The sequence below is a fragment of the Bolinopsis microptera genome, chromosome 3 (genome assembly GCF_026151205.1).
Source record: "Bolinopsis microptera isolate Bmic1 chromosome 3, MBARI_Bmic_1.0, whole genome shotgun sequence".
Taxonomy (NCBI): Eukaryota; Metazoa; Ctenophora; class Tentaculata; order Lobata; family Bolinopsidae; genus Bolinopsis; species Bolinopsis microptera.
In genome coordinates this window covers 6,073,388-6,087,499 of record NC_087074.1, presented here as the reverse complement: position 1 = coordinate 6,087,499, position 14,112 = coordinate 6,073,388, and the positions used below count along the sequence as shown (strand labels likewise).

Below are 14,112 nucleotides of genomic sequence, written 5' to 3'. Positions count from 1 at the left end.
AATTGTACTTGCGCTTGAACATGTAATTAATCATTATTGTGGATATAACTATATACAGTAGAAATAGAACGGTCTTGAAAATAAAGATTTTAACCCAAACATAATCAAGATCTGTATTTCAAATTTTCGTCGAGAATAACAGAGAATATTCTCTCGGCTAACTAGTAAAGTAGTAAAATATGGCTGGAGAACTAGCAATATCAAACCAGAGGGGCCCCAACATAATCACCTCCACAGTGAACAGTAGAGGTATTCTTACCATACAGGTATTCTCACCAACCAGCTTAATATTAAATTAAATTTTATTAGAATTGAGATTTAGCTAACTTAATTTCTTTGCTATTGTTATATAATTAAATTAAGCCAGACGAAGGCTTCAAACCCCAGAAAACTGGCCATGATCCATGGAATTTCCGCAGTTTGAAGTGGTACTTCTACTACCGGTCCTTCTGATGAGCTGGTGGGTGTTTGGGTACCTAGGAGGCTTGGATTGGAGCTCAGAAAACAGTTACAAGTTCAACTGGCATCCTTTGGCTATGATTACAGCTTTTATTCTGCTCTTAGGAAATGGTATGATATTTTAAACATTGTTAAAGATTGTATATACAGATTTACCTAGCCTTTTTAAAACCCTCCAGCTTAACTCAAACTTCCCTTTTCACCTAAAAATAAGTTCTACAATTTAACATAATATTACGATGGGTACTTTTTACCATCAAAAACTGAAATTCTCATTTCCTATCATCAATCATGCCAGCTGCGGTGGCGTACCGTCTGTTCCCGTTCGAGCGCTCAACTAACAAGAAAATACACGCCATCCTTAACCTGGTGGCGGCGGTGTTAGTTGTGTTCGGGCTGGTAGCTGTTATAGAGTACCACAGTGATTGGGGTTACAATAACTTTTATAGTCTTCATTCTTGGATTGGTCTTGTTACTGCGACCTCATTTATTGCACAGGTATGTAATGGTATGTAATAACTGATTTGTAAATTATTGTTGATTGTATTGACTTTGATTCAAATTATCGAGGTTTATTCAACAGGTGTGTTTTAAGATTCACCGAACCTTACGTTCAGGCACTGTTCTCAGCTGTGGTTTTTCAAGATTTCGACAGTACCAAACTACCTGAGCTCCGGCGAAACTACAAACCTTTTCACATATTTATGGGAGTTTTCCTGCTTTTCAGTGCAATACTTTCTATTGAGACGGGTACTGTGGAGAAAGCGCTTTTTCGGGAGAAATCAGGGTAAGATGATACTTTGCTATGACTAACTATCAGTATTTGGTTTAGTATGCAGTATATAATGCAACATAAAGATGCACAGTAAAAACTTACATTTTCCACCATTCTAATGTCACTATTTAATTGAAACACTGTTCTGGATATGAAATCACTAAATTATTATATATCTAACTCTGCGTTGAGCAGTATAACAACTTAGGGATAACATCTTTAGATCTCTGCGTGCCTAACCAATTTGTGCCTAACATTTGTAACCCTCAGTGACCTAGTGTGGGAAGATTACACAACAGAAGGCCTGCTGATTAACCTGCTCTGCAGCTCTGTGATACTGGTCCTACTCTACCTCCTCTACATCATCTACACCCTGACTCTTGTCCTTGTCAGGGACACTAGACCTCTCTTTCCTTGCTCTGCAGCTCTGTGACACTGGTCCTACTCTACCTCCTCTACATCATCTACACCCTGACTCTTGTCCTTGTCAGGGACACTAGACCTCTCCTTCCTTGCTCTGCAGCTCTGTGATACTGGTCCTACTCTACCTCATCTACATCATCTACACCCTGACTCTTGTCCTTGTCAGGGACACTAGACCTCTCTTTCCTTGCTCTGCTGCTCAGTGATACTGGTCCTACTCTACCTCATATTGATCTACATCATCTACACCCTGACTCTTGTCCTTGTCAGGGACACTAGACCTCTCTTTCCTTGCTCTGCAGCTCTGTGATACTGGTCCTACTCTACCTCCTCTACATCATCTACACCCTGACTCTTGTCCTTGTCAGGGACACTAGACCTCTCTTTCCTTGCTCTGCAGCTCTGTGATACTGGTCCTACTCTACCTCATCTTGATCTACATCATCTACACCCTGACTCTTGTCCTTGTCAGGGACACTAGACCTCTCTTTCCTTGCTCTGCAGCTCTGTGATACTGGTCCTACTCTACCTAATCTACATCATCTACACCCTGACTCTTGTCCTTGTCAGGGACACTAGACCTCTCTTTCCTTGCTCTGCAGCTCTGTGATACTGGTCCTACTCTACCTCCTCTACATCATCTACACCCTGACTCTTGTCCTTGTCAGGGACACTAGACCTCTCTTTCCTTGCTCTGCAGCTCTGTGATACTGGTCCTACTCTACCTCATCTACATCATCTACCCCTGATAGTGGTGACCTGACCTCCTGAACTGCTTTTGAAACACAATTACTTTATCCTCACTGCGACTACAACTAGAAAGAATTGATCGCTACAGATTTGGTGAACAAATCATCCAGTGAAATTTAACATACTGATATCAGTGTGTCATTATCGCATTATCGCTTTGAAGCGAGATCTCTACATTGATTTCACAATTCACTAAAGGCACTGGATTGGGTCTTACTGGTTGAGACTGACATTACGTGAGAAATAGGAGTTGTGATTTGGTCTCAACTCTTTAGATTTAAAAAATTTGTATACAAATGTTTGTAAGAACAAATAAACACCATTATCTGCGATCAAGGCAATTAAAAACTAAAATTAACAGGGTTGAATAAAATCGATCTGAGAAAATGATATTCATGCATATTATATATTATAATTAAATAGTTTGATTCTGCTGAATGGATAGTCGTCGATCAAGGACTAGCTTTTAAAGCTACAAGAACATGCGTTAAATTGATTTTGTCTTTTTAGCTGAGAAGAATCTCGTCCGTTGGGGTTGTCTATCAAGCGAATTCGTTAAATGAAGACCTAGACAGATTTCGTTTTACATTTTAGGATGTAGCCAGTAAACTTTGTGTTTGCCTTTCCTTTGGGTTTCTTGTTCAACCAACATTTGCTGCAAAGAAATTTGTTCAATAAAAAAATTCAATAAAAAAATTCAATAAAAAAATTCAATAAAAAAATTCAATAAAAAAATTCAATAAAAAAATTGTTCAATAAAACCTATACTATCATTATCAATACACAAACATTAACATGAACGGTAAATATACTATCGAGTCGGTAAAGCAGATTTCTTACAGAAATATTAACTTTGAATGCAATGTATGGTTGTAATTACATAATTACATAATCACTTAATTAAATGGTTTAATTACTTGGCATTCTTGCAGGTAATAGCATTGCATTCTTCCGATGCCTCGCAAGCTTTTTTGGCATCAGCCATATTCATGTTATCTAGTCCTTGAATCTTTTGCTTCATCTTCTGTTCTGTTCTTGTTACCCATTTACATACCTCTGAGAATTGTTGGCTACTTAACGTTAATCGCTATTTACTCGATTTGATACGATTCACATTAATCTAGAAAAAAGTTTGAAAAAGTTAGGATCATCATCATTCTTCAATCCAATCATATGCCGACTTACTTAGGATAGTAATTAGATCTGAACACAGTATACTTACTTTTCTCTTCGCCATCATCACCATCATCACCATCATCACCATCGTCACCATTATCTTCATCAGAACCTGAATGAATTATAAAATTAAAATCTGCCCAGAAATGGCTCTGAAACTAAAATGGCCAACAAGGTTCATAGCATAGCGTAGCGAGCATTAGCTTACCGTCTTCTTCCTCCTTGTTAGAGACAGCCAGATTCAGATCGTTGCCATTGTAGTTCCAAACTTGAGAGGTGACGCTGCCCATTGCCATCCCGCAGTCTCCGTCCGTCGAATCGAACATCTTGCTCCAGAGAACTTCATCATTGCTTGCATCCATCACCTTGACGCACTCGTTGGTTTTCTGTACTTTCAGTACTTTCATTCCGTCTCGGCACTTCACAGCATCACACTTGAGGTTGAAGTCGGTTTTCTCACCGCCCCACCAACTCTTGTCGCCACCGTTTTTGCAGTACAGATTTCCGGTGAGATCACTGGTAGCGGAGGTTTTCTTGTACATCTCAAAGTGACCAAAAGAAGCTCCGGTGTTGGTTTTCAAATAGATCTTATACCAGACACTTTCGTCACAGGGATATTTCACGTAAAACTTGGCAGGGTCATTCTTGGAGACCGATACGGTGACACTTTTTCCTTGGTTGAACTGTATCCATGTGAGAGCACTCATATCGTCACCATCATTACTGTCATCCTCATTGTCATCCTCATCACTTCCATCATCTTCATCATCACTACTACCATCGTCCTCTCCATCATCAGGATCAGAACCTTATTAGGTTGGGCTAGTTTTGTACTCATGAAATACCAATTTAGAATTGCTTAGCATTAGCAAATGTTTAGCAAATGCTCAGCAATTACTTGTTGGTATTTAAAATTTTAATGAATACATCGTCCACATTATAGTTACTGACTGTTAACGGACTGAAGAGCGAAGTAGAGAGATATTGAGTATGTATGAAGCAGCTTGAGCTACATCCTACATGGTAAATCACCCTCTATCACGACTCAAAAAATTAATGATACAAGAGGCGGTAATAAAAGAGTAGTGACTAACCTGTTACAACAGGATAGTGGCCATAGTCGGAGATTGCGCAGGTATTGCCTCCTCGTGACACCAACACGTAGCCACCATTTCCCCAACCAGCTCCCCAGCTGAACAGTTTCTCAATTTAACAAAATCTCTTAAACTGAGTGCGATTAAATAGTTAACGATATCGGTTATCGATCAATGATCAAATAATTGAGACTAGAAATTAAAATTTCACATCGTGAAGTAAATCATATCGTCCACAGTACCTGTTCCTGACTTTCCAGTAGTTCTTGCCCCCTTCTACACCGTAGCCTACAACGTCCATAGCATGGTTGATGGAGCTACATCCTGTTCCCGTGTAAACACCGCTCTGAAAAATCAAGCCTATTATCATGTGACCAGAAAAGGCTGAAAAATTCGAAATGTCAAACGTTCATTTGTTAATCGAGACGGTTGGATTCACAACTAAGTATTGCTTTTGTATTTTTCCTTTGTGAAAGAACCTAATTAAACAAATTTAAAGCATATGTTTTTTACCTTGTAGGAGAAGAAGTTATCAACAACCCCGAAAGCGATGGAGATTACCCCAATGTTGGCATCAGCAACAGCTGTCATCATGGCACTATCTCCTTTAACCAGATATCTACTTCCAGTGAGAGAGTACCCTTTGATTCCTGTCTTTATACCATTGGCAGCACCTCTACAAACTCCATCTGACAGAGATTTAGTTGAACTCACAGAATTTACTTTAACTTCGCATCGGAGTTCAAAATTAAAATTAAATTCAACCGTTTTCTAGTTTAAAATGTATATTGTATAGTTAAACGACGAGGAAATGATTTGTACACCGATCCGTTCACAGCTGATAAATTTCCTGAAAGCCAAATGTACAGTCGCCAGTTCAAATAACGAGGAAAATGATTAATTTGATTTCCACACCTTTTTGTACATAGGGGTAGTCCTCTTCTTTGGCGATCATGTTGCCGTTATCTCTGGTCCAATCGTAGCACTGGGTCGGCCACCCGCCATTACACCCGTCACGGACTCCCTCGTACACACAGTCCAGATACTGCTGCTCTGATAGAGACTTCACCGTCTGAGGAGGGAGGGCACGTTTATTAAAACGTTTATTTTATCATTTCATAGTTATAGTTATGTAAACACTTCTTAGTTATATAATTATTAATTAACGCTTCCTAACCTTCAACTGCGCACTTAAGTTAGCAGTTGACACTCACGCTATTATCTGGTCATGTTTAAAAAGTACTCACGTTACTGTTCCTGTTGACTTGATACTCCAGAGCTGCGACAGCACCAAAAGTCCAGCAACTCCCACAACTTCCTTGCCCCTTAACTGGAGGCAACTTGCTAGTGTAATCAACACTAGATGATTGACGCTTCTCGATGGCAACTGGCACGGCACCTCCCCTCCTCTTGGACAGAGATCTTTTCTGCTCCTCCATGATATCTGACGCGTTCAGACCAGTCCACTGGTACCTCTCTGCTTTAGTCTGGAGATTTAGGAATATAGGTTAGATACTGTTACCAGATATGATTATAATCATTACTTTAAATCCGAAATTGTAAAACCTCGAGCTGAACTGGAGTCCAGTTTTTGTTGCCCTCTGGACGATATGAAAAACAGTATCTAACCAGCTCATCACTAAGTAAAGGGTAAGTCACGTGGGTAAAGTACGTGTTAATTTGTTAGCACTCACCATAAGAGCAAACATGTTGACCTCAGCAAGAAAACCATCCTGATTCTCCGCGTTGTTTGTCTCTACTCCTCGGACATACTCACAAAACTCAGCGAAATGTTGCTTCGAGTCTGCCTGAGAGGATGCGACAAGCGGGACCGTATCCATGTATTTAGCCTGGATCTCTCTGTACAAGCCTCGCATGTCTTTGTCTTTGGAGAGTGCGGCAGCTATGATAGCACTGAATACCAGTACTGGTAGTAGCTTCATCATCTTAAAGGAGGGTTTGTTATTTATTGACTATTTATGAATCTATTTACGCACGATTATAGCTAAACCTGCAACTCATCATACCACGGTTCGAGTGTATGGTGTAAGAAAGTTAAAATAAGTGTACCCCCGGAATTCTAATTTTGTGCCCCAAGTGTGCCCGGCTAGATTATCAACTTGCCGAACAAGGTTACAATAGCCTCGGTTTTAATTTTGCTCCAAGATTTTCACTAAATTAGTTTTCGGGCCGGGCGCAGTATTCCATATTATTACTATTAGTAATAGTATGATATGGATGGAAGTCTAGAAGACTATAAGCCGCGGTAAAGAGGGTGTGACTGAAGAATAATAAATTTTGAAGCGAAAACGAAACGGAAGATAAATGAATAGCCAAATGGTGTACCACTGCTACAAATGGACACGGCACATAATGGACAAGCTGATGCGTTTGAGTTTCCGCGAACTCACCCTTTATAAGTGGTCCAATATTATGTTTCTAGCTTGTTAGACCATTGTATCACACGTCTCTCTTTGTATCTTTTTGTGTCCGGTGAAGTTTTATTCTCGTCCATTGTGTGCCCGGTCAATTGATCCTGGCCTGTAAACATTTCTAGACAATAAACTGTGAAGAAAAAACAAAAGAGCACAGTCCTTGTACCTGAGGACAATATAATTCGTCATAGACCAGTTCCTTGTTTATATCCTGAAGCGTTATAGTCATGGCAATGCTATGGTTAATGATTGGAACACAAATGTCCTCTTTGTGCTTGTATAAGATATTCGACAGCTGCTGCTACAAAGGACATGAATAAGCATTGTGACCAGTAGACTTAGAGTCTAGAGATCAGTTTACAAAGAAGAGTAAGTTATGGGAACGGTACAAATTTGTTTACGATCATCTTACTATATATAAAGCGAGACGATATATATATATATATCTGTGCCATTTTACTGACACCACGGCATCGACTTTAACGCAACTTTCTGCAAAAACCGTAAAAGATATACAACTGAAACTTTTTTGGCTGGGTCAAATGCTTCAATATCCTCCAAATCAGCATGAAAAAATAAAAAATTGGCCGAGGAATAATGATTTTAGAGCCGAAAATTTGGACCCCCAAGTGGTGTCAAAAACGCCAATTAAATAGGTAATAATTATTTCAGTATCTTGAGTCTTGACACCGTTTAGGGTTATATTTAACGGGTTCCTGCTAGTCATTATAATCAACAGATCAAGTACTACACTTACAATTATCAAGTAAATTTATACTAGTTGATATCTGAAACGTCTTCAAAAATGTTCTGTTTAAATTCTGAAATTTCATTAACGTTATAAAAACTCACGTAACAAATAAAAACGTGAAAACCCATTAAAAAATATTCAGAACCTTTACTAAATATCAGCGACTTTATTAACAAACAAAAACTAATATGTTCCGATCGAACATGTTCAAAATGTCGACAACATACTAATATCAAAAGTCAAGTAACAACTTATATCACTAAAATTCTGATTAAAACGCCAAACAACATCCTGCTCACAGTTCTGGATTTCAGCAAAAGATGAGGCAAGACTGGAAGTGAAGGTGATTATCGCAGTGTGAAGTTGGTGGTAACTGTGGTAACTGAAGTTGGTAACTGTGTTCAGTTAACTTCTATCAGGATACTTGCTATAAAGACCGTAGCAGCCACTTCATGGCCTCCTCTATTCCTTCGTTGTTTTTTATGGAGCATTTGAACACCTGAAGAAAAGCGGTAGATAATGTTGCAGTGAAACATCGAACCCCGGACCAGAAAACCCCGAACTATAATTAATGACCGTTGAGATAGACAAAATGCAAACACAATTTGGGGAACCAGCGATTAATCTAATATATAAAGTAAAGTATGAGAACTGGTTGAGTAACCTTAAAAGGTCTATCAGAAATATGGGACAGATCAAACATCTCGACAAGGTCCTGCGTTCCAACTGTCACCATGTCTTGTTTGTTGGCTGAGACATTGTTAGTAAGCTGTGGGAGGGAGATACTAAATATTTGACTAGCAGCGATCGTAGAATTTCTATTCTATTGAACAGTTTTATTATTCATCTTGTGGCGAAGTGTGAGTACCACTGTACCGTTGAAAACATAAACAGTGCAAGCACATTACCATAATGTTACGGTTATGTAACCATAATGTAACCATAATGTAACCATAATGTAACCATAATGTAACCATAATGTAACCATAATGTAACCATAATGTTACCATAATGTTACCATAATGTTACCATAATGTTACCATAATGTTACCATAATGTTACCATAATGTTACCATAATGTTACCATAATGTTACCATAATGTTACCATAATGTTACCATAATGTTACCATAATGTTACCATAATGTTACCATAAATCATAATGTTACCATAATGTTACCATAATGTTACCATAATGTTACCGTAATGTAACCATAATGTTACCATAATGTTACCATAATGTTACCATAATGTTACCTAATACTAAGATGGGGACAATTCTTAGCTCTTCAGCTTTTAACACTGCTTCTAACTCGCCAAGCGCTTCTGTGAACCTGAAGAAAGAAGTGGCAATAGATTACACTGGTTACCATGACAACTACAGTACTGTACAGGAGTGGTAATAGATTTGACGGTATACTGGAACCAGTAAAACAGGTCACTAAAATAACCACGAGTAATAATTATATCAACAACTAAAACATGACATCACTATATAATAGATCAAATCATGCTATTAAAATAGAAATCTATAATCTATATAATATATTTATAACCTATATAATATATCTATAACCTATATAATATATTTATCAATTAATTTAATTTAATTACAATAACCTGTCAGTTTCGGAGCTGTCCACAACGAATATGACCGCCTCTGCTGTAAGAAAGTACCGTTGCCACAATATCCGCAGTTTATCCTGTCCACCCAGGTCCCAGATGTGGAGATTTACAATATTCTTGTAGTTGATAGTTTCTACCTTGGAGACCACTGTCACCATATATTGACTAATCACTTTCCACAGTTTACTGAGTGTTTGCCAGTAAATAGGACAGTAAAACCACGATTTACCGCATACCTTGATTCACCGTGGTCATCTCCATTCCCCAAATAAGGCATAATGTAAGCAAACAAAACCCCGATTTACCGATTTTCTTCCCCCCCCCCAAACTCCGCGGAGTTTTACTGTATGAGTAATAACATTAACTAATTAAGTAATTAATTTAATAACTGATAAAGTAACCCACCACGTGACCAATAGTGGGTGCAGTGAGAACCTCCTCCCCGTCCTCATCTTTCAGAATCCTCACCAAACTAGACTTACCTGAAGTTATCATATTATTGGCAAAATCCATTGCATTAAACACTGCAGGTAGCGGCACTTTTAATTAACTCGTTACTTGAATTAAACATCTGCAGACTGCAATGTCACCTCTCCTTACAAAGGCATCGACCAATGCGAATTTAGATGTGCACTAGTTAATAGTGTGTCATAACTGTAGATCTTCTTTTCAGATTTCTCTAGCCAAAATCACAAAAGTCGAACATGAGTCTATAATCTAAAGCTAATCCGACAAAGTATTTTACCTGCGTTAGCGAGGCCCACAATAATAATACTGGCAGCTTTGTCCGAACTGAATAGTCTGGAAATATGCCCCACAAAGGTTGAGAGGTATATTCCCATAGCAAGATAGCAGCTGCCTCCTTACTTCTTATCAGAGCTATCAGCCAACAACCTGAAATAACGAACAAAGTAAACAAATCTAAAACTTCTTAATTCAATAGCTTTGTGGTATTTGTCCACAGTAAATGCGGCAATAGTACACGTTCTTTTTAAATCAATTGCATTCACTTGGATTGTATAGGGTAAGTTCTTGTACATTGTAATCAACACGGATATTACTTTTATGTTTTATTTTTAGCAATGCGTGTAAGTGTGTATCAGGAATTTTGATATCTTAATTTTAAGCCGTATTAAGACGTCAATGAATTTATAAATAAACATTAAATTCCGGAATATAATGAGGGTGAAAGTTAATTGCACCCGACCCCTCCCAAACAGACAAAACTGCAGCTGTTCATAAAATCAATAAGCGATCTGCACAGTGCACAGTCAACAGTGAAGGAGTCCGGGAATTCACTCTAAAAAACAAGAGACTAAAATATTATGAGTATCACCAGTACAAGTTACAACTACTACTACTAGTACTAGTAGTAGTACTAGTCTGGTAGCGTAGTAAGAATATATACAAGTGTTTCATAACGAATAGGTCTACAGATACAAAAATTACTTCTTACCCCGCCGGTCCTTCTTTTGCTCGACACTACATGCTATGTATATTGTATATATATGAAGGATTTATAGGCGGGAATGGCTTCTAAACACGATATCAAGAGCACACCAAAAAGGAAAAATGAGACGAGTGAGATGAAGTAGCTCGAGAGTTGACAGTTCAGCAATGCTTATTGTTCATGGCCGGGCGTAGGTTGGAGAACAACAGCTACTCTGTGCAATGTGCAAAACTCCACCTTCTATCACAATGATAAAAAATGTGACCCTAAAAATTCTTAAACAGCAGAGGTAAAACTACAGTGCAGAGTTACTGCACACAATACAGCAGAGGTAAAACTACAGAAGAGTTACTACACACAATACAGCAGAGGTAAAAATACAGCAGAGTTACTACACACAATACAGCAGAGGGAAAACTACAGCAGTGTTACTACACACAATACAGCAGAGGTAAAAATACAGAAGAGTTACTACACACAATACAGCAGAGGGAAAACTACAGCAGAGTTACTACACACAATACAGCAGAGGGAAAACTACAGCAGAGTTACTCACCGTAAGATCGATCAATCCCAAATCATCTGCTGAGTTGAGCGTGATGTACCAATGAACTCGACTCAAAATGCAACAGGGTGTAGTGCAATTATACTGCTCAGGAATAATACAAGCAACTTAGCAACTATACTAGCGTAAACAAACGTTTAACTAAGCGCTATAAGGATCAGTACACAAACAAACAGCTAGAAAGATGACATGTGCATACATATACCCAGACAAGTAGCACTAGCAGTAGTACCTACAGAGCCAGATTATTTATACTCAGCACAATAATTAGAGAGATAATGATAAGTGTATTATAGGTGTACCGGCAACCGCTTGGTTCTCTAGTATATTTACGGGGCCCGCAAGCTAAACAAATCCTATATTTGGTTATAATCGGTGACAAACTCCACTTCCTATTTCAAGTAGCTCTATTTCAACGTTATTTTATTCCAAAATCCAAATCGTGCGACTTACTTACTTATGTTACTTATGTGATGCTTTAGCTGCGCTGCAGCTAAGCAGCAGGGCCATCAACTGAAATGACCACCCTTATGCTTAACTTCGGACAACCATGGCTTTATAGTCACGGCATGTAACTGGCACTTACAGGAAACCGAAGGATCAAGTCTAACGCCAGCGACGGTTAAGGTATTATATCACACTTTCTTCGCCCGAAGCTTCGCTGTATTGATCATGTACAGCTCCTCATTTAACCCTCACACACGATTTCTCGAGCATTCGGCTGAGTAGACCGGGGGCTGCATAGGTCCAACGGAACCCTTAGCAGAGCGTCAACGACGCTCACCCCATGGCTAGCGGCACAGACGGGAAATGGGAATCGAACCTGGGACCCTGTGAATGCGAGGCATTTCACAAGCAAGCCGACTAACGAACTGCGCCACTATCACACTTTTTATTTCTATTTCTATTTTGTAACAGAACGATCATGTAGACCAAAGGCCGCGGTACAACCGCAAGCCATCGAACAATAAGTAGGTAGCTAGTAGTTAAATACCGAATGGATTATTTGACCAAAACCCATAATCATGGGTAGAGTGTACCGCTGCCAGTGTCTCTCTTTTCCAAACAAAAGGAAATGATATTAATTTGAGGAACAGTCCGCTAATGCAAATTGATACCGAGAATGAAATCGGTCGCTCGCTTTTTCAAATCAATAAGCTTTATTACAATTCGTAAGCCGTGATCGAATGGAAAAAGCGAGCGACCGATTTCATTCTCGGTATCAATTTGCATTAGCGGACTGTTCCTCAAATTAATATCATTTCCTTTTGTTTGGAAAAGAGAGACACTGGCAGCGGTACACTCTACCCATGATTATGGGTTTTGGTCAAATATCATCTCTTTTTGATTATAATGTCAGGATAATTTACACAGCTAGTCGAAACTTCATTAACAAGGAGGTAATTTCGACGATTTCGAAATTCTGCCTTTGAAAACGTTTCCTTGTGTTTAGTTAGGTATTTCTGTCGATAACCGACTGAATATGGCACTTTTTACTCATTCAAGTTGGCATTAAATTCATATATAATGCCATTTAAATATCGTGGAAAGCAGAATATATTCGAAATCAGGAATGAGCAAATTTCTCACCTTTCGCACGTGCAAACTTTGAGCGGACGTCGCGTGCGCATACAATATTGAATCACCGTAAATTTTTGCATAGTGGTATTTAATATATAGTTTGATAAGCATGCAAAGTTTCAGAAGATTTCAAAAAGAGCTTGGATCACAACGGGACTCCAAAGTTGATAAAAATCGTGAAAATCAAAATTTTTAGCGATTTTAGCTATTTTAAATGAATTTGGGCGTGTCCCCACGTGTGCAACTTTTCGATTTTTAACTTTAAAACTAGCCTATAACACAATTTACACCTTTAAGAAGCAAAATTGAGCTCCACAACCCAAGGGATGGCCCAACACCAGAGAATACTAATTCACAACTTTTGTGTTTTTATAAAATTATTCTTCAAAAAAGCACTAACTTCAATAGCAAATATCTTTATGAAGGAGCAAGGTAGGAAACTATTCCGGTAGATTTTCGGAATGCTTGAACAATTATCTAAGATGAAAATGTCCTCAGATTTTGAATAAAATTACTCCTTAATAGTGTAAAATCGATTTAAAAAGTTGTTACTTTGTCAAAAGTCAAGTTTTAAAAACACTTAACTTGATGACGTCATCAAGTGATGATGATGACGTTAAATTATTTTTCAATACAATGTAAACTAAAGCTTAAACAATTATCTTTAAAACCTGTGGTTCGAGATGACTGTATCGTTTATACTTTTGAATCTACGGACACTTAAATGTAGGCTACAATTGACTGCAAAAAGCGTCTATACATATATATATATCTTCACGACAATCTGTTGTAAAACAGGGGTTCCAGAAAACCCACTTCCCGATACTCCTGAAACATGAAATTTTTTTTACAGTCGATTTGGACAAGGTCTAGACGCCCTGCAAAGTTTCAGATCTCTAACTCAATTTTAACATGGTTTTTAAGGCACCTGAATATGGCGATTTTGGGTTTTTTACCTAATTTCGTATAACATGCTGGCGCGTATTTTGCGCAAATTTCTTAAAAACCTCCATACAACTATTTCTTAT

General features: G+C 38.3%; 2 protein-coding genes across 2 annotated transcripts; both read right to left on the bottom strand.

Moving 5' to 3' along the window:
• Positions 1-2,729: 2,729 nt before the first annotated feature.
• On the bottom strand, positions 2,730-7,070 carry LOC134812125 (cysteine proteinase 6-like). The gene is made up of 10 exons (XM_063819320.1): positions 6,372-7,070; positions 5,925-6,164; positions 5,593-5,749; positions 5,191-5,366; positions 4,920-5,023; positions 4,678-4,775; positions 3,792-4,391; positions 3,630-3,695; positions 3,325-3,463; positions 2,730-3,062 (listed from the first exon to the last, which is right to left on the bottom strand). The coding sequence occupies exons 1-10, from the start codon at positions 6,621-6,623 to the stop codon at positions 2,975-2,977; spliced, it is 1,920 nt and encodes a 639-aa protein (XP_063675390.1). The 5' UTR covers positions 6,624-7,070; the 3' UTR covers positions 2,730-2,974.
• Positions 7,071-7,897: 827 nt separating this feature from the next.
• On the bottom strand, positions 7,898-11,808 carry LOC134813357 (ADP-ribosylation factor K-like). Its single transcript, XM_063821060.1, has 7 exons — positions 11,495-11,808; positions 10,234-10,382; positions 9,894-9,970; positions 9,483-9,625; positions 9,120-9,196; positions 8,528-8,613; positions 7,898-8,362 (listed from the first exon to the last, which is right to left on the bottom strand). The coding sequence occupies exons 2-7, from the start codon at positions 10,328-10,330 to the stop codon at positions 8,291-8,293; spliced, it is 552 nt and encodes a 183-aa protein (XP_063677130.1). The 5' UTR covers positions 10,331-10,382; positions 11,495-11,808; the 3' UTR covers positions 7,898-8,290.
• Between the last annotated feature and the right edge of the window lie 2,304 nt (positions 11,809-14,112).